The sequence below is a fragment of the Cibotium barometz genome, chromosome 6 (genome assembly GCF_041138505.1).
Source record: "Cibotium barometz isolate CiBa-2024 chromosome 6, ASM4113850v1, whole genome shotgun sequence".
NCBI classification, from domain to species: domain Eukaryota; kingdom Viridiplantae; phylum Streptophyta; class Polypodiopsida; order Cyatheales; family Cibotiaceae; genus Cibotium; species Cibotium barometz.
The window spans coordinates 17194627-17217222 of NC_141051.1; the positions used below are offsets into that span (position 1 = coordinate 17194627).

At 40.2% G+C, this 22596-nt stretch overlaps 1 protein-coding gene across 1 annotated transcript; it reads left to right on the forward strand.

The window, feature by feature from the left end:
* Nucleotides 1-1328: 1328 nt before the first annotated feature.
* Nucleotides 1329-2070, forward strand: LOC147637460 (uncharacterized). Its single transcript, XM_086798887.1, has 2 exons — nucleotides 1329-1729; nucleotides 1830-2070. The coding sequence occupies exons 1-2, from the start codon at nucleotides 1413-1415 to the stop codon at nucleotides 1831-1833; spliced, it is 321 nt and encodes a 106-aa protein (XP_086655013.1). The 5' UTR covers nucleotides 1329-1412; the 3' UTR covers nucleotides 1834-2070.
* The last annotated feature ends 20526 nt before the right edge of the window (nucleotides 2071-22596 follow it).

Consider the following 22596-nt stretch of genomic DNA (forward strand, 5'->3'; position numbering starts at 1 on the left):
GCATGCTTATGTGTGCGATATTAATACTTTAATTATTGACCAAGTCGGCCATTGTGCACACAATTTTGTATAGTGCGTGTGGAGGATTAATTTTGCAATTATTCTCATTGTGAACGTCATGCGGTATAAAGCTGGTAACCCTATTGTTCTCATTCTCGTTAAATTAATAGCACGCACACGAGCAATTTCATACCCCATACATATATATTTTGTATAAATTATTTCTCGATTGTGTGGCACTAGGCCAGCAATTTTGATTATTTACTGCATAGATATATATATATAGACGACGAAAATTATATCTTTTCTCCATGGTCAACCCCCGAGCCAATCATGCGTCGTAATCATAGTTGTTGAGAGATTTAGTATGGTAACGAATTTTTGATATTAACACCAATAGCCATAACGAATAATAGCGATCATAATAATAATAATAATGTCGCTATCAGTAAAAACAATAACAATAAATAAAAATAGCAGCAGCAACAATTTTGACTTATTATACGAATAATAATACCAAAATAATAACAATAATTAAAGTAATAGCAAGAATCAATAAATAATAGTAATAATTAAAACCACAATAATAATAGTAAAAATAAATAAATAATAGTAATAATAATCACAACAACAATTTTGACTTATTATATAAGAATAATAATACCATTATCATTGAAAATAATAACAATAATGAAAGTAATAGCGAAAATAAATGAATAATAGTATTAATAGAAACAACAACAATTGCAGTAACGAGATCAACAGCAACAATTTTGAGTAAATAAGAATAATTATGCCACCAAGATGAACATCAACAATTTTGACCGTAATAATACCACTATCACTGAAAATAATAACAATAATTCCAGTCTGTGAAAATAATAACAATAATGAAAGTGATAGTGAAAATCAATGAATAATAGTTAAAAAAAGCAACAATAGCAATAATAAGGATAGAATAATTCATAAAACACAACAGAAGGGCAGAAATAATAATAAAGACGACAACAATAGCAGCAGCAATAATAGGCAGTATTATTGTTATATCATTGTTACATCCGTGTCCCCCCCACCCTTTATGGAAATGGCCTTTTTAAGTTTAAAATGCTGGGCAGGTACAAAAAAAGAAAACAAGGGGAGGACGGCTAGAGGGGGGGCCACTGCCTTTCGGTGTCTGAAAGTGCCAACAAGTGCCTTGGAGTTAGCCAAAAGCACAGTCCCGCATTCTTCCTATAAAGGCCAAAAACACGGTCCTACATTCTTCACATCATTGTTTCCTTTTCATGTCACTGTTCTTGCTGTGAAAGCGCCCCACCTTAATCCCCCCTCTAGAGCCTCCTAATCACTCCTTCATCCCCCCCCCCCTCCTACAGCCCCTTAATCCACTTCTTGGTACCCCAATCAGCATCATCATGACGACTAATTGCTCCCTTTTGATCCTATCCGTGCTCTTTCTAGTAAGCCTCTCCTTAATCACACGTGATGTTTATGCTAGAGAAATCTACAGTAGCAAGGTGCAGCAACAAAAAGGCGTCCAGCAGCTGCACAGCATCTTGCAACACAGTATCAAGTCTACTCTAGTGACAGCAAGAAAGCTAATCCTGATCCATCCCCACCACCAGGCGGAAAAGCAAAAGCAAAAAGCAGCTGAAGGAGAGAAAAGGGATGAGGACTGGCACAAAGGCTCCCTTCACTACGTCCCAAGTAGCCCAGATCCCATCCAAAACAAGTAACTTTTTTTTACTCAAGCGCCTGCTCTCTGTCTAGACCGTAACTGATAATATTATTACAATTAGCATTCGCTAATTATGTTTCTAAACATTCTGCAGGTAAGCACATGCAGACATCCTAGCTAATCTCCTTTGATTAGGCAACGGTTGGAGCGTAATTTTGCAGCTCATACGATGTCCTGCAAGCCGCGGTTATATAATTAATTAGTTCACAAGGCTTGCCACGAGCTGTTCTACAGATTTTGGGAGCATTATATATAATTAATCCTAACAGATGTGCGTACAAAGGCCGCATCTCTTATGTCTTATAACATATAAGACTCCTTTTCTGCTGCTAACAGCCCCCTAAAAGCTCAGCTCGTTTTGGATTAGTGTAGCTAATGAGCGTATCCTGTAGAATAAACCTGGACGTACTCAAATTTTTGCAAATTTTGTATCAAACTTTTGTCATAACATTCCTCTTTCATACCTCTTTAACATATTACTTGAGTATCCATGCTACTTTGTGCCCATTGTGTAATTTGGCTTTTCAATTGTTGGTGGCATTTATTTGAGTGCTATTTTGTTTGCTCTCACTAATTAGTTGAGTAGGCAATGCTTTTTATCTATTCTTAATATGAAGGTGTCTAGGACCTCTTTTTAATATCCCAAGGTGGTGATTTCTATGAAAATTACATGAGAACGCTTAATTCTCACCTTATACAGAACTACTGCACATTTTATGTTCAGCACTGTACATAACTACCCATTATATGCCCCAACACAAACAAATTCCCTCGATGTACACCACTTGCTTTACCATATGGCTATCAACACTCCTAACAAAATGTCCAATGTGTAAGATAGTGGCTTATAAACAAGTTTCAACCCTTTGTAAAAGGGGATCAAAAGGGGGATAGTTCCTATGATGGTGATGAAGTTTTATTAGTGGGTATGTGTTGTAAAATCATGCATGTACACAACACTTACCATCACCATATGTTCACCACCTTTCAATAAGGAGTTTAGTTTCTATAGTGATAAAGTTCTATTGATGGGTTATATGCATTGTAAAATCATGCATGTACACACTCCTTACCATCACCATAACCACACCATGCTTTTTTAGGTCCAAGCCTCTATTTTCCCATTATTAATGTAGTGAAGGTATTGAGCCCATAAAGGTAAAGACCTTTATTACATAGACTTCGGCATGCTGGATATATTAAATGTCACATCTTGAAGTTAGTTTATCTTATAACTTCTCATACTTGGGTAATTGTGAGAAGTGAGAAGTGATAATATCCCTATCCATGTGCTCACCCATATCACCAAGTAGCTTCTGAAACAAAGCTACCTTAGCAGTACCCATGTACTCTGCTTTTGTAATTGTCGACTATTTTCTTGTTGCTCCAACTCACAGTAGCACTCCCAAAAGTAAATATAAAGCTGCTGTTGGTAGATCTCGTGTCCATGCACTACCATCCCAATCAGCATCTTTGTACCCATGTAACTATATCTCATAGAAAAGCCCATAATCAATTATGCACTTTATGTACTTGAGAATCCATTTAGCCAGATCTAAGTGTGGCTTCCTTGAGGCCTGCATAAACTAACTCATAAGTCCAACTACATAGCTCAAGTCTGGCTTAGTAATGGTCATATAGATCAAGCTACCCACCCACCATCATGCGCCTATACATAATGGCGTCCTCCAAAGCTCAAGCTCACCTATATGTAAAAATCTTTGTGTTCTGCCCCAATGACACTGAAATAGGCCTATAGCCTATTTTAGGCTTACTGAAGTATGGTATGGTAGGCTTACAGCCTGTCATACCATACTTGGATAACATATGTCCAAGCCATACTTTCTATGTAACAAACAAAATTCCATGAGGTGATCTCACCACCTCTATACCCAAGAAATACCATAGCTTATCCAAATCCTTCATCTCAAAATTTTGCTTCAACACTACAAGGGATCGGGCTCATACCCGCGCTCCTAGCCGCTAAAAATGACTTGTGAAAAAAAGTAGCGGGCCCGTGTATCAGCGCGTGTATCATCGCGGCCAGAGACATGCGTGTAAAAGCGCATGTATAGGACTGCTCAGATGCGCTCATACACGGGCGTATACACGCGTTCTGTCATTTAGACGCGTTGATACAAGCGTCTATACACGCGTTTTGTGACTTTAGATGCGCTTATACACGCGTATTTCTCAGATTTGATGCGTTTATACATGCGTGTTTTATAGATTTTCCGCGTATATACATGCAATCTTTTGCAGTTCTGACGCGTTTATACACGCGAACAGAGAGCAAAAAAAAAAATCCAGAGAGTGCTATTTGGTGCCTGAATGCTGTTCCAGCATTCCAGCACCCAATAACACTCTCTGGATTTTTTTTTTTGTGCATTAGACCATCCACGAAGAACATATCCACGAGGAAGATTAAGACAAGAACGACATGAATGCATACATTGTCAATACACGATTCAAGACAGACATGAATGTAATACTATCGATTCATGATTTAATATTACTATCAAAATTTCACACATATATACAAGGGAGTCCATATCTCGAAGTAGCCCATGGCTTCAGTTTACAAAAAAATATATACAACCACATCCTCAATATGGAATGTGATACTATAAGTCTGAGTACTACTCAGACCCAGATGATGACTCGATGCTCCCTCCATGCTCAGATGAGCTCACATCGGTCGGAATGTCCGATGAGTAGTGCTCACGTCCACCCTCTGCAGTGGCGGCGGGTGGATCATCAGCAGCTTGTGCCTGTTCAAGTAATATATAGTATATAAGTATATATATATATGTAATTCAATAAACCAAAATCATTCGTTTAGAGTTTTCAAGTACCTGTCGACCGTATGGTCTCATGGCCATCTCAAACTGCGCGTCCGTAATACGTCCCTCGGCTCTGAAGATAGCCCACGTGTCACGTCTGCTATGCCGGCGAGCATACGCAGTATCGTGGGTTGTGGGCTTCCTCCCCGTAACCCATCGCTGTATCATAATCAACACAATTTGTAAGATTAAAACAATCATAGAATCAATGAATTAAGTAAACAATCAAATAAAGTGGCAAGATACTTACAAACTCTGCCTCCCATGACTCGACGCCGCCAGATCCGAAATGCGAAGATCCAATGGTCTCCATCTGGATCCGTCGTGCCTCCACATGCTGCCTGCTCTTCACGCCACCCTCTGCTCGTTTCTTTGCCTCCTTCCACTCGCGTTAGTGCGCAGTGGCAGGTTTCTCGGCAGGATAGCCACCCGCAGCTACATTTAGCCCATCATCGTACACGAGTTTTTTAAGGTGAGATCTTTTATTACTTAAGATCTCCCTTATTCGCGTCCTTCCCCATACATCCGAGAATGTAGCGTGTGGGGGATTGGGGTACCGACTATGTACAGCCTCTATCACCTCCCCAACTAATCGGCTATTTTGATCTTTAAATTTAATAAAATAATTTCTATATAACTTTGATACTACCCCATGCACGTACTCCATTACCTCCCTCCCCCTCGTATCCATCACTATCCTGTCCCTATCCGTCACATCATAACAGATCACTCCCTCCACCTCTCTCATCTCCTCCTCTTCCGAACTGTCTCCTCTAACTCTTCTCCCTCTATCTCCTCTCTCACCGCGTGCCCTACTACCTCCCCCACCAAAGCACCTGCCACATCCTCCACTCCCATTCTTCCTACTGCTGCGGGTGGTGTCACGACTGGGGGATTGTCTACGTGATGGTGGCTGTGAGCCCTGACGTGACCGTGGCTCTGAGGGAGTACGTGATGGTGGCTGTGAGCCCTGACGTGACGGTGGCTCTGAGGGAGTACGTGATGGTGGCTGTGAGCCCTGACGTGATGGTGCTTGGGAGGGTGTGCGTGAGTGTGTCTGGGACGAGGTATGTCTCCTCGATGGGCGTGAAAGAGGAGAAGCTGCATGCCGTCTCGTCGGACTCGTAGGCATAGACGGCAGTGGAGTGCCCTAGATACTCGCGGTAGGGGTATAGACACCAGGCATGGAAGGAGGGGAATGGGCATACATGTACTCTGTAAGCTCAACTGGACCAGGATGGCGCCCAAAATGATTTAGCATCTCCATCAGCCAATTGCTGTACGCAAATGGATCGGATGAAGAACCTGGAATATCCATAAAGAATCTGCAAAAATAATCCTCATGTACATCATGGGTTGTCTCTTGACTCACACAAATATCATCATTCAAGTCACCTATCAGCCTGCAAACCATGGAAACGCAGTCTCGTGTATACACCCGTCCAGAAACGTGTGTATATCCGCATGAACAGTCTGTGCAAACAGGATACACGTGTTTAAACACGCGTTTCTACACGCGACTTGTGCAAAAAAAAAATTTTGAAAGCGACCGACCTCCGACAATGTGTCCTTATAAAAGACCCACTGTCGCCCCTGTCAGAATCATTCACCCAAAATCGCAACCACAGAAGCAAAAGGATGGAGACAAACCCAAAAAGCAAAGAGAAAATAACATAAACAAATCTGAGGACAAATCTGAGGAAGGAGACAAAGCAAAGGACAAACTGACTCACCTCTGAAAAAGTGAGTCTTCTTTCTTGGTCGGTTTCCTCCTCCTTCTCTGCTCCCTCCTTGCACTTAGGTTTCGTTTCTGTTGGAAGAGGCGAAAACGAAAAAGAACAGCTATGTTAGTTCAAAATCTTTATTTGTGGAAGGCGGGCTATTTTTAGTTTAAACAGATCGTCGTGTTTATAAACGCGTGTATGTTCGCGTGTATGATAATTTAGCTGTGTTTATACACACATTTTGCAGGAATTACCTGCATTAATATACGCGATTTTTAAGAAATAGCCGCGTTAATACACGTAATTTTTAGGAAATAGCCGCGTTAATACACGCGATTTTTATACTTTCATTAAAAACATATTATGATTTTGTGTTTTCTGGTTTGTACATAGGATGTCATCAACCTCCTCAAGCAGTTCTGGGGAAGATGAGACAATGCGTCATCGTAATCGCGATGTGTGGTTGGGACAACGGATCAAATGTATGTGTAATCGTTGTCAAGGATGCATTGTACGAGCACGTCGAATTACCTTGAATCACATCTCCATGTATGGAGAATGAAATCAAACAGGTTTAGAGGTGAGTAGATGTAAATTGATGGTATTCAATGACTCATGGTATCCAAATTAAATTAATAGAGTTGTAATATATGAACTCTAATTGAAGCAGGATGCAGTACCACACCCTAACATGGTGCCCTACGCGCGACGAGAGCACGCAAAGCGTCGACGAGATGATGCTGGAGCTTCGGGATCTATTGTCAGAGATGAGTGGGAAAGGGATGATAATAGCCCTGCACCCCACGAAGTTGTGGAAGAGGAAGTGTTTGATGATATGGTGTGGAATCTTTTTAAGGATGATCCCAAAGGTATGGACGGCGATGATATGGAACAAGAGCATCTTTACAAGGCTTCATCGACACTGGTTTTTGAAGGGTGCACATTCTCTATTTTACGTGCTTCACTTGAACTACTCAATATACAAACAGTTTATGGATGGAGCAATGCAAGTCTTGATGCATTATTGAAGTAAGCATTCTAACTTACAAATTTGAATTAGTGGTTTAAGGTTTAGGATTTAGGACTAATTGATGATATTGGATGCAGGCTATTATCAAACATGCTTCCAAAGGGAAATAGACTACCCACCTCAAGAGACATAGCGAGGCGCTATGTGACATCTCTTGGAGGATTGGATTATGATCGCATACATGCATGCGTCAATGATTGCATTCTCTTTCGTGGGACGCATAAGGAGGCTCGACATTGTCCCACTTGTGGTGAAGCAAGGTATAGAACAAATATGAAGAGTTTTGATGTACCTCGTAAAGTCTTGCGACACTTTCCTATAATTCCTCGCATCAAACACATGTTCAAGTGCAAATCCATAGTAGAGCTCATGTCATGGCATTCCTCACATCGATCGGATGATGGCATGTGGAGAATTCCCGCAGACACTCCTGCTTGGAAGCATATTGAAGATGAGTGGCCCAGCTTTAAAACAGAGCCCAGAAACTTGAGACTTGGCCTAGGTATGGATGGAGTGAATCCATTTGGTTTCAAAAGCACCGCATACAGCGTGTGGCCAGTTGTGTTGGTGAATTACAACCTTCCACCATCAATGGCGATCAAGAAGGGACATCTTATGTTATCCCTTCTAATTCCAGGGAAACATAAAGTCAAGCATATGGATGTTTATCTTGAACCGTTGATTGATGAGCTGGAGGAACTATGGAGAGGTGTTGCGGTGGTGGACATTAGTAGGCCTCCCTCCTCTCGACACTTCGACTTAAAAGCAGTGTTGATGTGGACAATGCATGACTTTCCAGGATACAGTGATTGTTCTGGTAAGAATTCTAATTACCTCCCTACTCTAATACTATTGGCTATATATATTAATTATAAATATTGACTTTATTATTCTAACTTTTATTTATATTTTAACAGGTTTGAAAACATCGGGTAAACATGCATGTCCTGTTTGTGGCCCTTCGTTAGTACATGAGTATGTTGACGGTTTGTGTAAGACCATATTCGATAATCATCATCGATTTCTCCCCTCAGATCATCCTAAATATATTGCTAGTAAGAGTAACATTCCTCCACAAACACTTCGTGCAAAAGATTGGAAGCGTATTTGGGAGTCTACAAATATTCTTCCTCCAGATGGCATGAACAGGTATAGTAATGTTTTTTCAATCTTGTTTTATGTAGTCTCTAATTGGATTAAAGGTCACATAGAGCAATCCCTTGTGTAGGTACTCCATTTTTTTTCGGCTACCATATTGGACCCATCTTAAGATCAACCATCTTCTTGATCCCATGCACATCTTCAAGAATGTGGGATCTGGTATTTGGGAACATATTATTGGTAAACGAGACAATGTTAGCGTACGTGAGGACTTGCGGGTCGCAGGACGTATGCGTCAAGCTTGGCCACGAGAGGTGGGTGGGCACGTTCGTCTTCCGCCTGCACCATGGATTATATCAAAGAAAGAGAAGAAGCAGGTAAAGCAGGCCATCACCACTTTGCGTACTCCCACTGGATGCATGAGATCATTCAAGGGAGCCTTTACAACCACTAAGAAAAGAGGCGTTGAGCAACTATATGGGTTGAAGTCCCACGATTGGCACAAGATGCTCCAAGTAAGTGTTTTCCAAGTCTTGTACGTTGAAATTAAATTTTGTAATGCCATAAACCATACATACATGTGCTCTTATGTGCGCAGTTCATACTATCTACTAGCATCGACCATTGTGCAAATAAGAGTTTGAAAAAATGTATTTATAAGATGGGCGAGCTTGTGAGGTATGTAAAACCCATGTCAGATCACCCTTCATTATACCTTGCAAAATGAACGTGCATGAGGTATAACGTACTATTTATTTATTTTTCAGATATGTTAGTTCCAAAGCAATTGATCCAGCCAAGTTGGATGATGTGCGTGTTATGGCAGTGGAGGTGGTTTGTTTGGTAGAGGAGACTTTTCCGCGAACCATTCTCACAAGTCAACTATATCTCATTGTGCATTTAGTGGACGAAATCGCTTTATGTGGCACTGTGCATGCACGTTGGATGTTCTTCCTAGAGCGCTTCATGAAGACCTTAAAAGACTTTGTGAGGCAAAGTGCAAGGCCTGAAGGAAGCATGGCCGAGGGTTGGTTGATACAAGAGTCTCTTGTATATATTTCAGAATTTCTTGGTCAGGTGGACAGCTCTTTGCCACGACTATGGAGGAGCAATGAAGAGGACTTGAGGATGACCTCTATTGTGCCTCAAGGAAAAGGACAGAGTAAAGTAATTGACAAAACATTGATTGATGATCTCAATTTCACTTGTGCATCCTTAATAGTGATGTGATGAGCACATGGGTTACAAGATATGAGGATGCAAAGACAAAAAGGCAAGCAGAAAGAGCTCTCTTTCGGAGGTAACATGGCTCTCATAACGCATACCCTAAGCATCTAGCAACACTTCCGAATGATATCCATGTTGATTGGTTGCATGAGGAAATGGAGAGAGCAGAGAGCGAGGAGGGGCTGCATATCACGGTGAAAGAATGGGAGTATGCACGAGGATGCATGTTAAAGGTACATAGAACTAACGTTTTGCATTAGTTGTAAGTGATTTGCTTTTAATATTTATTCACATTGCTTACACAAATATTGCTTCTATTTTGGTCCAGTGCACTATGTTCAATGCTATATGGTGTGAAGGCAAGCATTTTCGAACACAAAGAATTGATGAAAAGAGGAATACACAAGATTGCAGTGTCATTAGTAGCTTTGAGGCAGCTAATGGAAAAATGGATGATTATTGTGGCACAATTCAAGACATATTTAGGCTTGACTTTCGTCGCTTCTTTGTGTATGTTTTGGATGTCACATGGCAAATAAACGTGGTGGAAAAACGACCTGATGCAATGATAAAACGCCATGCAAGTGGCTATGTAACTATTGACTCTACAAAGTTTTGGCAAACAAAGAAAGATAGGCTCGTATTGCCACAACAATGTGAGCAGGTATGCATTTTTTTACTAATGTGTTTCATGTACATATATATCTAAGCTCGCGTACCCCTTGACTTTTGATATGCTAATTAATTACTGTAGTATGTGTATTTGAGTAGGTTATCTATCTACCAATGGTGCATGACATTAAATGGTGGTATGTCATCCCTATTGCACCACGTTCCAAAGTGATGTATAATACATTCACTGATATGGAGCATATGGAGGATGTAACAAGCCGCAATGAAGATGATGTCGAACATGCCAATGAAGATGTTGTGATCAATGATCAAGAAATAAGAGATGATCATGATAATGAGGATGAGCATGCCATTTCTCATGATCATGAGAATGACCCTACCATTGAGGATGATGGTGATGTTGATGAGGATGATCAGGATATCGATACCATTATCAATGGAGTACAGAATATCGATAGTGGAATAAATTTAATCGTAGCCTTAGTTAGAAATTGATCAAATGGATATTGATGTTGATCGTTTGGCAAGGATGGATCTTATTGAAGATGAGATCGAACCCTAACCAATCCGTCACTGTATCGTTCTAAATTGATGACATTTCTATTGTATGTGTTGTCTTTTAATTACATCTCATGATTTATTTTTGAATATATTTCATTGTTGTAAATGCATGTAGTGGGATTGTGTAATGATATATACTGTAATGTACTATGAGATGGTTTAAAGAAAATAGTTTTTAATTTTGTAAAGGAATTCAGTTTTTTTTACCAAGCATGTATTGATGCGTGTATGGCAGCGTGTATTAATTAATGCGTGTATTATTGCATGTATATAAACGCACTTATCCACGCGCTGATAAATGCTAATATACACGCGAATTTAAATGCCAAAATACACGCGCCCGATTCTATTCAAATACATGCGTGACCATACACGCGCTCGTAATTTATCGCGTGTATGAAACGCGTGTATGGCAGCATTGTCTTGTAGTGCAAATTCATCTTTACATCATCTATGTCAGCATCACTATCACCAATGATAATCAAGTCATCCACATAAATGACTAATTGCATATGATCGAGCTATATTTATCTTTTTCACATAAAGTGAAAAGTCTACATTGGATATCTGAAATCCAATGGTAACAAGATACCCCTAATCTTGTTTTACAATGCTCTAGGTGCGTGCTTTAAGCCATACAAGGCTTTGCATAACCTACACATAAAATCTAGTTATGCATCACTCTCATAACGTGGCTACATCATGTATACTTTTTCTTGCAAATCACCATGTAAGAAGGCATTCTTTACATCCAATGGAAAGATCAACCCTTCGTTTTGCAGCCATAGCAATGACAACTCTCATGGTTGTCATTCTTGCAATCCGGTTGAATGTCTCCTTATACTCTCAATACTATGGGTCTACATATAAGCCTTGGAACCAATCTTACCTTTTACCTGCTCGTTGTTCCATCCCAGTTATGCTTGACCTTAAACATCCACTTACATCCAATTGCCTTCTTTTCCTTAGGCAAAGACACTAACTCCCATGTTGCATTTACATCCAATGATGCCATCTCCTCATCCATGGTATCTTTCCATTTTGTATTTCCAAGTGTCTACTCAAAACAAGTGGGTGCTCCAACTCCTGTATTTCTTTAACCATGTAAGAATAATGATGGGTTGTATATCCATCATATCTCACTGTCAATAGGGTATCTAAGTACCCTTGTAGGCCTACATACACTTAGATCTACTAGGTGTCCTCAAAATAGCCCTAGCTCTCCTTGCACTCGAAGTAACCCTTGACGAAATTCCAAGCTCCTTATCAAGGCTCTGCTTGGAGCGACTAGAGTCACCATCCACATAATAGTGACCTACTGCTGCTAATAGATCATGCCAAGCTCTTATTAAGACTCTGCTCGGAGAGACTAGAGTTACCATCTACATATGAGTGACCTGTCCTACTAATAGATCATGATGATGTCTTACACTAATGTGCTTTTCATGTGAGAAAGCATGTTTGGGCTGTTTTAATAAGATGGCATGTTTCATATACTTTATGCATATACCATCAACCTTAAACTTTGGCAAACTTATAATATTTAGTTGTACACTATATATATAAATGACCAATGTGCTTATTCCATATGTTAGTATCTATAATGACACCCATCCCATGCACAAACGTAGCTACTTTAACCTCGTGCATGTTAACACATCCAAAGTAAACATCTTGCCATTTCTGCGACCCTTTACAACCAAGCGATAATAATTTTTGAAGTTTTTCACAAAACATTGTAAATGCCACAAGTATGCTTGATAAATACTTTGGTACGGTAGATAGGCTAGTGATATGGAAAATAAAAGTGGGCCTTCATGCTCACATGGATTTTTATTGTATTATTAATATGGTATTCACCATAAGGCTACAAGTTGGGGAGTGTGGAAGGCATGTGGAGGAGTGTGTGTAGGTGCATAATTGGGAAAGATTCTTCTAGAATGCCTACATGGAAGAGGAGAATTCCGCCATGTGTAAGTGGGATCTCCACCTACATGCCACTTAGACTTGGCTATTATCTCATCACACTTTCAAAGTCAAAAAGTCTTCAATTTAATAATCAATAGAAGACTTAGCCTAAGAGGACAATTGATGGTGACATCTACCCTTATGTCACTGAAGGGTTGAAGATTTTTATGTTGTAATTTGTAACAATGGAAGAGAGGGTGATTCTCCACCTATAAAAGGAGTCCTCCTCTCCCTTTCAAATCAAGGAATGAGCCTCCTCAATTTAGGATTTTGTGTCATTACCATTCTCTTATCTTTCAAACCCCTATTCAAACACTCTCTTTACATGTGAATGTCTCATTTAGCATTAGCTCCTCATGCTTAACCCAATTTTGGACCTCTTTGATGATTCATGATAAGTGGAATAAGGAGTTATTATCTTGGCGGGCCTGTGACTTCTCAAGGTAGCCCTTGCCTTATTGTTGCCGCCCTCCTTTGGAGGTACCAATGGTTTTAGCGGAGTACGTCAATGTTATGAGCAAAAAATTACGAGCAAGATTCTTTCGAGCGAGAAAAATAAGACCAACACCCAACTATAGTTCTCTTTGAAACTACATGTGGTGACAAACGAGAGAGAGAGAGAGAGAGAGAGAGAGAGAGAGAGAGATTGTAAGATAGATAGACATCCCTTTGTACCGTTGTTATTACCTTAAAAAAGTATTGAAAAATAATTCATTTAAGAAACGTCCCTCATAATCACTCTCAATATAATAATATTATACATAAATAATTACTTATTAAACATATCATATGACAATATCTTTCAAGTGTTTTTATAGTATTAATAACAAGATATTTATGGACATGTTTCTACAGAAGTTTAAATTATCGTAAATAAGTATTAACTTGGGCTCATATATCACTCTCATAAAATACATGTAATATTTAATGCTATATATGCAAGGTTTTTCAAAATATAACCCCATAGATGTGCTCAAATGGGGTTTTTCGATCAATTTGAGTGGCTGAATGACTATATTTGGACATTGGATGTGAAAGTTATGTCACTTTTAAAAGTGCTGTCCAAGGTAGTTTCGCCAGCGAAACTACCTTGAAAGACCTTGTTCAAAGGGGTTTCGCTGGAGAAACTACCTTGATGGCTTGCTTCAATGAGTTTTCTTTGGAGAAACCCTTTCATGAAGATAGGTTGAGAGAGGTTTTTCAATGTCACCCCCTATTAAGTAAAAAGTTGTAAGAAGGATCATAAGGGAATTTTCATAGAGAAGTCTACTCTACATGTGGGTTTCTTCAAAAGCCATCCCATTATGTTCTCACCATTCCCAAAGATTCACATAAATAGTCGTGTATAAAATAGGCATTCCTATAATACTTTTCATATTTCTAAGTGAAACTATGCTTTCTTCTGATCCATTTTTGTCATATTTTTGCATAGTTGGAAGCTTTGTTTTTCCTTCGCTCGGACGCTCGGAAGATTTCGCTCAGAAAATGCTCGTCCCCGTTTTAGCGGTAAATAGCATGTGGAAAGACTTTGGGGACCATAGGTAAATCTTTACGATTTTCCGCTGAGCAATGTTAACCCTTACCCTCTAGCTTGAATCATGAAGGAGATGAGAGGCAAGAGGCTATGTGAAAATTGAGGTTTCATGCAAAGAGAGGGAAGTGCAGTTTTTGTGGTCCAATACCCAAATTTCAACCGGTAATTACTCATCACTCGGGTGCTGGTTTCTAAAATTGATCATATGGCTAGGATTCTCTTTATATGCTCTTTCCACTCATGTAACTAATTTCTTAATCCCTTACTTCATTGATGATCGGAATTTCTCCCAAAGTTGCTAACTTTTAGGCGAATTTTGGCAGTTTTATAGTCTTGTAGTAAAATGCTCATAACTTTTCGCTCGATTGTCCATTTTTTAAAGTTTTTATATAGACGCGAAGCTCTATTCAAGCTCTACGCACCTATATAATCCTCTTTTACACAATCTATATGGATTTAAAACTGTAATTCTCTGTGTATCTCTATTTTTATAGACTTTTGGCCATTATTTCTTCTTAATCATGATTAATTCCTCCTAATCTCTTATCCAAAGACAAACCCCATGTGTCTTATCCTCTTGTAAGTGATTGCTATATTCTTTTGCTTTAATATGTTTCGTCCAAATCGCCCAATTCAAACGGATGAACCTTACCAATATTCCCCGTATGTTTTCGTTCACATAATCCTGAGTCGGAAGATTTTCTTCCAACAAAGAATCGCCCTCTTGTTTGGAGCTGCCAGACTGGCAGAAATTCTTGCTTCTCCTGAGTCTTTCATCTTTCCTTCCATGAATTATGATCTCACCTTTGATGTGTATATCTTTATCTTAACCTAGGGAGAGAAAGGGAGGTGAGGAGGCTGTGAGGTTTCATACAAGTGTGTTTTGATTCTAAGAAGTGACCAAAGTCCAAATCCCAACTTTGTGTCACATCTTTTGGTGGAGACGCGGCGGGCAAGTTTTACTTAGAATTATTCTATTTTAACCTCAAGGTCCCGCATGATTAAAGGAAAGTTATTTTGAAACAAGTAAATTTCCCTTGTTGCTACTCATCTTTTGGTGCAAGATGTTCAACATTCCAGTGTTCCAAGGATCGGAAGGAGAAGACCCAGGGAGTTATCTCCGAGAGTTCAACCGAGCATGCCGCTTGACGGGTTGGTCTATGAAGGAGAGGGCAGAAATACTTCCAGATTTCTTGGAGGGTGTGGCCTTAACTTGGCATGAGGCTTTGCTAGAGGAGTCCAAGAATGATTGGGAAAAGTTGACCAAAGCAATGAAGGAGAGATTTGGGACAGTGGAGTCACCAACTGCTTTACTATTGCAATTGGATCAAATTTTCCAAAAGGAAGGAGAGTCAGTTTTTGCCTTTTCAGTGAGGTATGAAGCCTTATTCACCAAATATCAACAAGCTGCTTTACATGTTGTTGCTTCTTCTTCTTCACCTTCTATGGAAGATTCAAAGAGTTCTTTAGCAATGAAGCACCTTAAGATGAGCAAGTTTATCAAGGCTTTGGATCCCCGCTTGCATGGAAAAGTTCTTAGCAAAGATCCCACTAATTTTAAAGAGGCTCTTCGTATTGCTTTGAAGAAGGAGGCCACTCTTCATATTGAGTCCACATTACAATCTTCTCCGAGTGTGCCAACCCCACCACGAGTAGAGATAGCCTCAACATCTCAGGTACAAGCTCCATCCTTGGATCATAACATTGCACAACTTATGGCAGAATTTGTTGATTTGAAGTTACACTTAGTCAATGCAAGGCCACCTAGGGTTCCACGAGCTGAGGATAAACCTAGGGATAGAAGTAGTGTCACATGCTATGAATGTCAAGAGAAGGGGCACTATCGCACTGAGTGTCCAAAATTGAGGAAAAGAGAGGATAAAAGTTTAGCACTTTTAGAGGAAACATGCTCAGAAGAAGAAGAGGAAACATTGATGCCATCACAAGAAGAAGAGGAAACATTGATGCCATTAATGGCAAAAAGGGGTCGTAAAACTAGGAGTCAGGAAGAAGAAGAACAAGAAGATAAATCTGAAGAAGAGGAGAAAAATAAGAAGAAGAAAAAGTCATCTAGGAGAAAAATTGGACAATCTGACTTTCCTCTTGGACAAGGATCTCTTAGTTATGACCTCTTAACAGATCTTAGGAAGAAAACAGCACAAATCACATTTGGGCAGCTTTTGGCACTCTCTCCAAAGCTCAGAAAGGAATGGGGTAAATTGGCTAGCACAAGAGAATCTAAGAAAAAGAATAAAAGGGATAATGGGACTCCTATGGTTCAAAAGGTGGATATTGATGTAGGAGATGATGTGCCTGTGATTGATGTCATCATTGAGGGGCAAACAATTTCTAATGCATACATTGATGGAGGTGCGTCAATCAATGTCATGAGTGAAAAAACAATGAAAGATGCTGATTTAAAGTTGTCTTCTACCAACTCTCCCTATCGCATCAAACTTGTTGATAATACTAGGGTGAAAACCTTAGGAATTGTCAGGAATTTGGGAGTGGATGTATGTGGTATTTCTGTGCCTACAACTTTTTAGGTCATTCCTACAAAGCCTGATACTAGGGCTTACCCATTGATATTGGGTAGGCCATGGCTTCGCCAAGTGAAGGCAATTCAAAAGTGGGAGACAGGTGATCTTATTCCACAAGGTGAGAATAAGAAGGTCCACTACAACATCAAGAGTCGTCGCGCAAGAAAGTGGTAAGAGGTGAACCTTCAACTTACGAAAGTTCAGAGTCAGAGTCATCCGATGAAGAGGAGACAAGTGGTAGCTCCGAGGATTCCATCTCAGAAGGGGAGGTGGAGGGAGTTGCATTTGGTCTTTCCCTGGGAAGGGATCGAGAGGATGCTGAAGACAATGGAGCCTTGGAAGGGGAAGCTTCTTCAACCATGTGCAAGAAAGGAGATGTGGACCTCACTAGTCTTCACCAACAAAATGAACTTCTTCGTGAGTTATAGCAGGTACTGAAAGGGAGAATTACTTAAAAATGTTAGATGGATTTCCTAACCTTTTTGCAAACAGCTACTCACAAGTATGCCAAGTTACCCTAGTAGAGCACAAGATTGATCTCAAGCCCCAAAGTAAGCCAGTGGTACATCGGCTAAGGTGTTTAGGAGTAGTGCAAGCAGAGGTGCTTAAGAAGGAGATAACTAATTTGCTTGAAGCTGGATTTATTTTTCCAGTAGAGAATTCAGAGTGGATTTTCCCAGTTGTAGTTACTCCCAAAAAGGGTGAAAAATGGCGTATGTGTGTAGACTTTCGCCCTTTGAATGCATGCACAAAGAGAGATTATTATCCTCTACCCTTTCAGGATGAGATTTTGGATCAAGTTGCAGGTCATGAGTTGTATTCAGTGTGTGATGGATACTCTGGATACTTTCAAATCCGGATTTGTGAAGAATATCAAAGGAAAACCTCATTTATCACCCCTTGGGGAGTATATGCCTATAGGGTGATGCCATTTGGCTTGACCAATGCACCAACAACTTTTCAACGCTTCATGAGTCAGGTATTTGCACCTTACTTGGGAAAGTTTATAAGGGTCTTTCTGGATGATTTTTGCATTTATTCAAGCCACATGGATCACTTGAAAAAGTTAAGGTTAGCCTTGCAAAGTATTGATGATGCAAAAGGGTGTCTTAATCCTGGAAAATGCCGCTTGGCACAAAGGAAGGTGGTTCTCTTGGGACATGTTATCTCAGAAGAAGGTATAGAGATGGATCCTGAGAAGGTGCAGGCAATTGTGGCCCTCCCACCACCTACCAATGTACGGGAGGTAAGGAGGATTTTGGGTAAAACAAAGTATTACCAATGCTTTGTTGACATGTTCTCTGAGAAGATGTATCCTATAAATCTGTTGACAAAGAAGAATGTTTCTTTCCAATGGAGGCCCGATCAAATTCAATCTTTTTGTTTGCTCAAGGAATGCATGAGTCAAAGTCCAATTGTGCAGCCTCCTAGGTGGGAGGAGGACTTCTATGTGAGCCCAAGTGTCTCATCACATTCAGTGGGTGCTATACTCTTGCAAAAGGGAGAGCAAGGGCATATGCAACTAGTGTATTATGCAAGCCGACAACTGACTAATGCCAAGGAGAGGTATGGTGAAATGGAGAAAGGTGGTTTGTCTCTTGTTTTTCAGGTCATACTTATTACCTCGCCCTTTTTTCTTCCTCACATCTCAACCTTCTTTACAATTCTTGGTCCGCAAACCCAATCCTGCAGGAGGAAAGTTTGCAAAGTGGATTTGCGAGCTTCAAGAATTCTCTTTCACTTTATTCCAGAAAACACCACTAGGGCCTCTCTTGTAGATTTGCTTACAAGGAAGGAAGAGGAAGAAGGAACAGGAACAAAGGAAGAAGTATATGAAGATTTAGACCACCAACTGCTTTCACTAGGCATTTTGATGGAGCCTTTAGCCCTTCTAGGCAATGTGGGGCTAGGGGGATAGTTTTATTTGATCCAGAAGGAAAAGAGGTATGGGCAAAGGATAGGGAATTTCCAAAGGCTATATCAAATAATGTGACTAAGTATAATGCATTAATTTGGGGATTAGAAGATTGCATAAAAGATGGAATTAAAGAGGTAGAGGTTAAAGGGGATTCGCAATTGGTCATCCAACAAATGAAAGGAGAATATAAGGTAAGGAATCCTAATCTCCAAGAATTGTATAAAAGGGCAATGGAGTTAAAAGAAGCTTTTGAGTTTTGTAAATTTGTGCATGTGAACAGGAAGGATAATCAAAAGGCTGATGAATGGGCTACTAAAACCTTGGCTTCTTTCAAAGAAGCTACTCTTGCATTAATGGATATAGGTTGGCCTGAGCTCCAAGATGTTCAACACTATTTAGATACAGGATACTTTCCTCCTGGATTGAATCCTCAACAAAAACAAAGGCTTACCAGGAAAGCTCATCCTTACACAATTCTAGGGGATGTTCTTTACAAGCAAGGTAAGGATAAGGTTCTTAGGAGGGTAGTGAGCCTGGAAGAATCTAAAAGGATTATGGAATTATGTCATGAATGTTCAGGTCACTTTGCCTCAGCCAGCACAACTCAGAGGATCCTTAACACAGGTTATTATTGGCCTCGACTCAGCAAAGATGTCTATGAGTGGTGCAGGATCTGTGAAGTATGCGAGTCATGTGGGCATAAGCAATTGGTTCCCGGACCCTTAAACCCTATTCCAGCATATGGTCCATTTGAAAGGTGGGGATTAGATTTTGTGGGCCCACTTCCTCGTTCCTCACATGGGAAGTATTACATATTGGTGGCCACAAATTATGCAACAAGGTGGGCAGAAGCAAAGGCCATGGTCAATAATAAAGCAGTGGCTGTGGCATCCTTTCTCAGGGAATACATATGTGCCCGATTTGGGTGTCCATTAGAAATCCTTACGGATGGGGGGAGGTCTTTCAGGAATGACTTGATTGAAGCTTTGGTGCAGAAATTAAAAATAAAGCATGCTATGTCAACTCCCTATTATCCCCAATGTAATGGTTTAGTAGAAAAAACTAATGGACTGCTTTGTGGATCTTTGTCTAAGCTAGTGGATGCTATGAAGAGAAAGTGGGATGTGCATTTGCCAGAGGTCCTATGGGCCTATAGGACAACTCACAAACTCTCTCTTGGTTTTACACCTTTTCAGTTAGTTTATGGAATGAAGGCTATTTTGCCAATAGAATTGGAAATCACAAGCCTTCGCACATCTTTTGCACGCTTGAATAATGAGGAAGAAACACATGCCCAACGCCTAGTACAACTGGAGACCTTGGATGAGAGGCGACTTCAGGCACTTCAAAATTTGGAGGCTGCACACGGCACAAGGCAAGGCATAACACTCTCACGGAGAAGAAGGAGAAGCCAGACCTCAAGTAAGGAAGCTTAGTCATGAGGTATGGTGGCCGTGTGGAGAAACGGCTAGATAAGAAGCTTCTTCGATGATGGGAAGGCCCCTTCAGGATAAAGCAAAAGTTCAAAAATAACACCTATCTTCTAGAGGATGCAAGTGGCTAGGAGGTTCCCGGACATGCCAATGAGTACCGGCTAAAGATATTCTACCTTCGAGCACCATGGCCACCCAAGACAAGCATGGAGGATCTGCTGGGGGGGAAAGATGTGACATGAAAATTTGATATCTTTCAGTTTCAATTTTGTGCATATTCTGATGGTTTCTCAATGGTAATAAGGTGGAAGCTTGTCTAAGAAGATTGCGGCGTCCACAATGGAATAACAGCGTGGTGATGCGGCGGCTTGGCGGCTACCTTGATAACAACATTCTATCTTCAAATATAATGGTTTTACTTGATTTAGGGTGCACACATTGTAAATGCCACAAGTATGCTTAATAAATACTTTGGTATGGTAGTAGGCTAGTGATGTGGAAAATAAAAGTGGGCCTTCATGCTCACATAGATTTTTATTGTATTATTAATATGGTATTCACCATAAGGCTACAAGTTGGGGAGTGTGGAAGGCATGTGGAGGAGTGTGTGTAGGTGCATAATTGGGAAAGATTCTTCTAGAATGCCTACATGGAAGAGGAGAATTCCGCCATGTGTAAGTGGGATCTCCACCTACATGCCACTTAGACTTGGCTATTATCTCATCACACTTTCAAAGTCAAAAAGTCTTCAATTTAATAATCAATAGAAGACTTAGCCTAAGAGGACAATTGATGGTGACATCTACCCTTATGTCACTGAAGGGTTGAAGATTTTTATGTTGTAATTTGTAACAATGGAAGAGAGGGTGATTCTCCACCTATAAAAGGAGCCCTCCTCTCCCTTTCAAATCAAGGAATGAGCCTCCTCAATTGAGCATTTTGTGTTATTACCATTCTCTTAGCTTTCAAACCCCTATTCAAACACTCTCTTTACATGTGAATGTCTCATTTAGCATTAGCTCCTCATGCTTAACCCAATTTTGGACCTCTTTGATGATTCATGATAAGTGGGATAAGGAGTTATTATCTTGGTGGCCCTGTGACTTCTCAAGGTAGCCCTTGCCTTATTGCTGCCCTCCTTTGGAGGTACCAATGGTTTTAACGGTAACGAGCATGTGGAAAGACTTTGGGGACCATAGGTAAATCTTTACGATTGTCTGCCACCACTGAGCAATGTTAACCCTTACCCTCTAGCTTGAATCATGAAGGAGATGAGAGGCAAGAGGCTATGTGAAAATTGAGGTTTCATGCAAAGAGAGGGAAGTGCAGTTTTTGTGGTCCAATACTCAAATTTCAATCGGTAATTACTCATCACTCGGGCGTTGGTTTCTAAAATTGATCATATGGCTAGGAAGCTCTTTATATGCTCTTTCCACTCATGTAACTAATTTCTTAATCCCTTACTTCATTGATGATCAGAATTTCTCCCAAAGTTGCTAACTTTTAGGCGAATTTTGGCAGTTTTATAGTCTTGTAGTAAAATGCTCATAACTTTTCGCTCGATTGTCCGTTTTTGAAAGTTTTTATATAGGCGCGAAGCTCTCTTCAATCTCTACGCACTTATGTAATCCTCTTTTGCACAGTCTATATGGATTTAAAACTGCAATTCTCTGTGTATCTCTGTTTTTATAGACTTTTGGCCATTATTTCTTCTTATCCAAAGACAAACCCCATGTGTCTTATCCTCTTGTAAGTGATTACTATATTCTTTTGCTTTAATATGTTTCATCCAAATCGCCCAATTCAAACGGATGAACCTTACCAATATTCCCCGTATGTTTCCGTTCACATAATCCTGAGTCGGAAGATTTTCTTCCAACAAAGAATCGCCCTCTTGTTTGGAGCTGCCAGACTGGCAGAAATTCTTGCTTCTCCTGAGCCTTTCATCTTTCCTTCCATGAATTATGATCTCACCTTTGATGTGTATATCTTTATCTTAACCTAGGGAGAGAAAGGGAGGTGAGGAGGCTGTAAGGTTTCATACAAGTGTGTTTTGATTCTAAGAAGTGACCGAAGTCCAAACCCCAACTTTGTGTCATAGTACTCAAAGATTTGCTTTAGTATTGGCCCAAAGGCCAATCCCTACATGCCTTCATGGTAGTGGTTCCAATCACGGAAAGCCTCCAGCAGTGTTATGATTAAATTGAACAATGTGATTGTTGCAATCACAGCTAGATCTCGGACCTAATCATATCTCTTGATGAATTCATGGGACATCAGAGGAGCGAACCAAGGGAAGTTGAATAGCAACTTGGGGTTCTTTGCTGCTCCTTATGGAAGAGGTTCTAT

Bases quoted from the DNA above. Each gene is read 5' to 3' on its own strand.
- LOC147637460 (XM_086798887.1), top strand. From the start codon at position 1,413: ATGACGACTAATTGCTCCCTTTTGATCCTATCCGTGCTCTTTCTAGTA.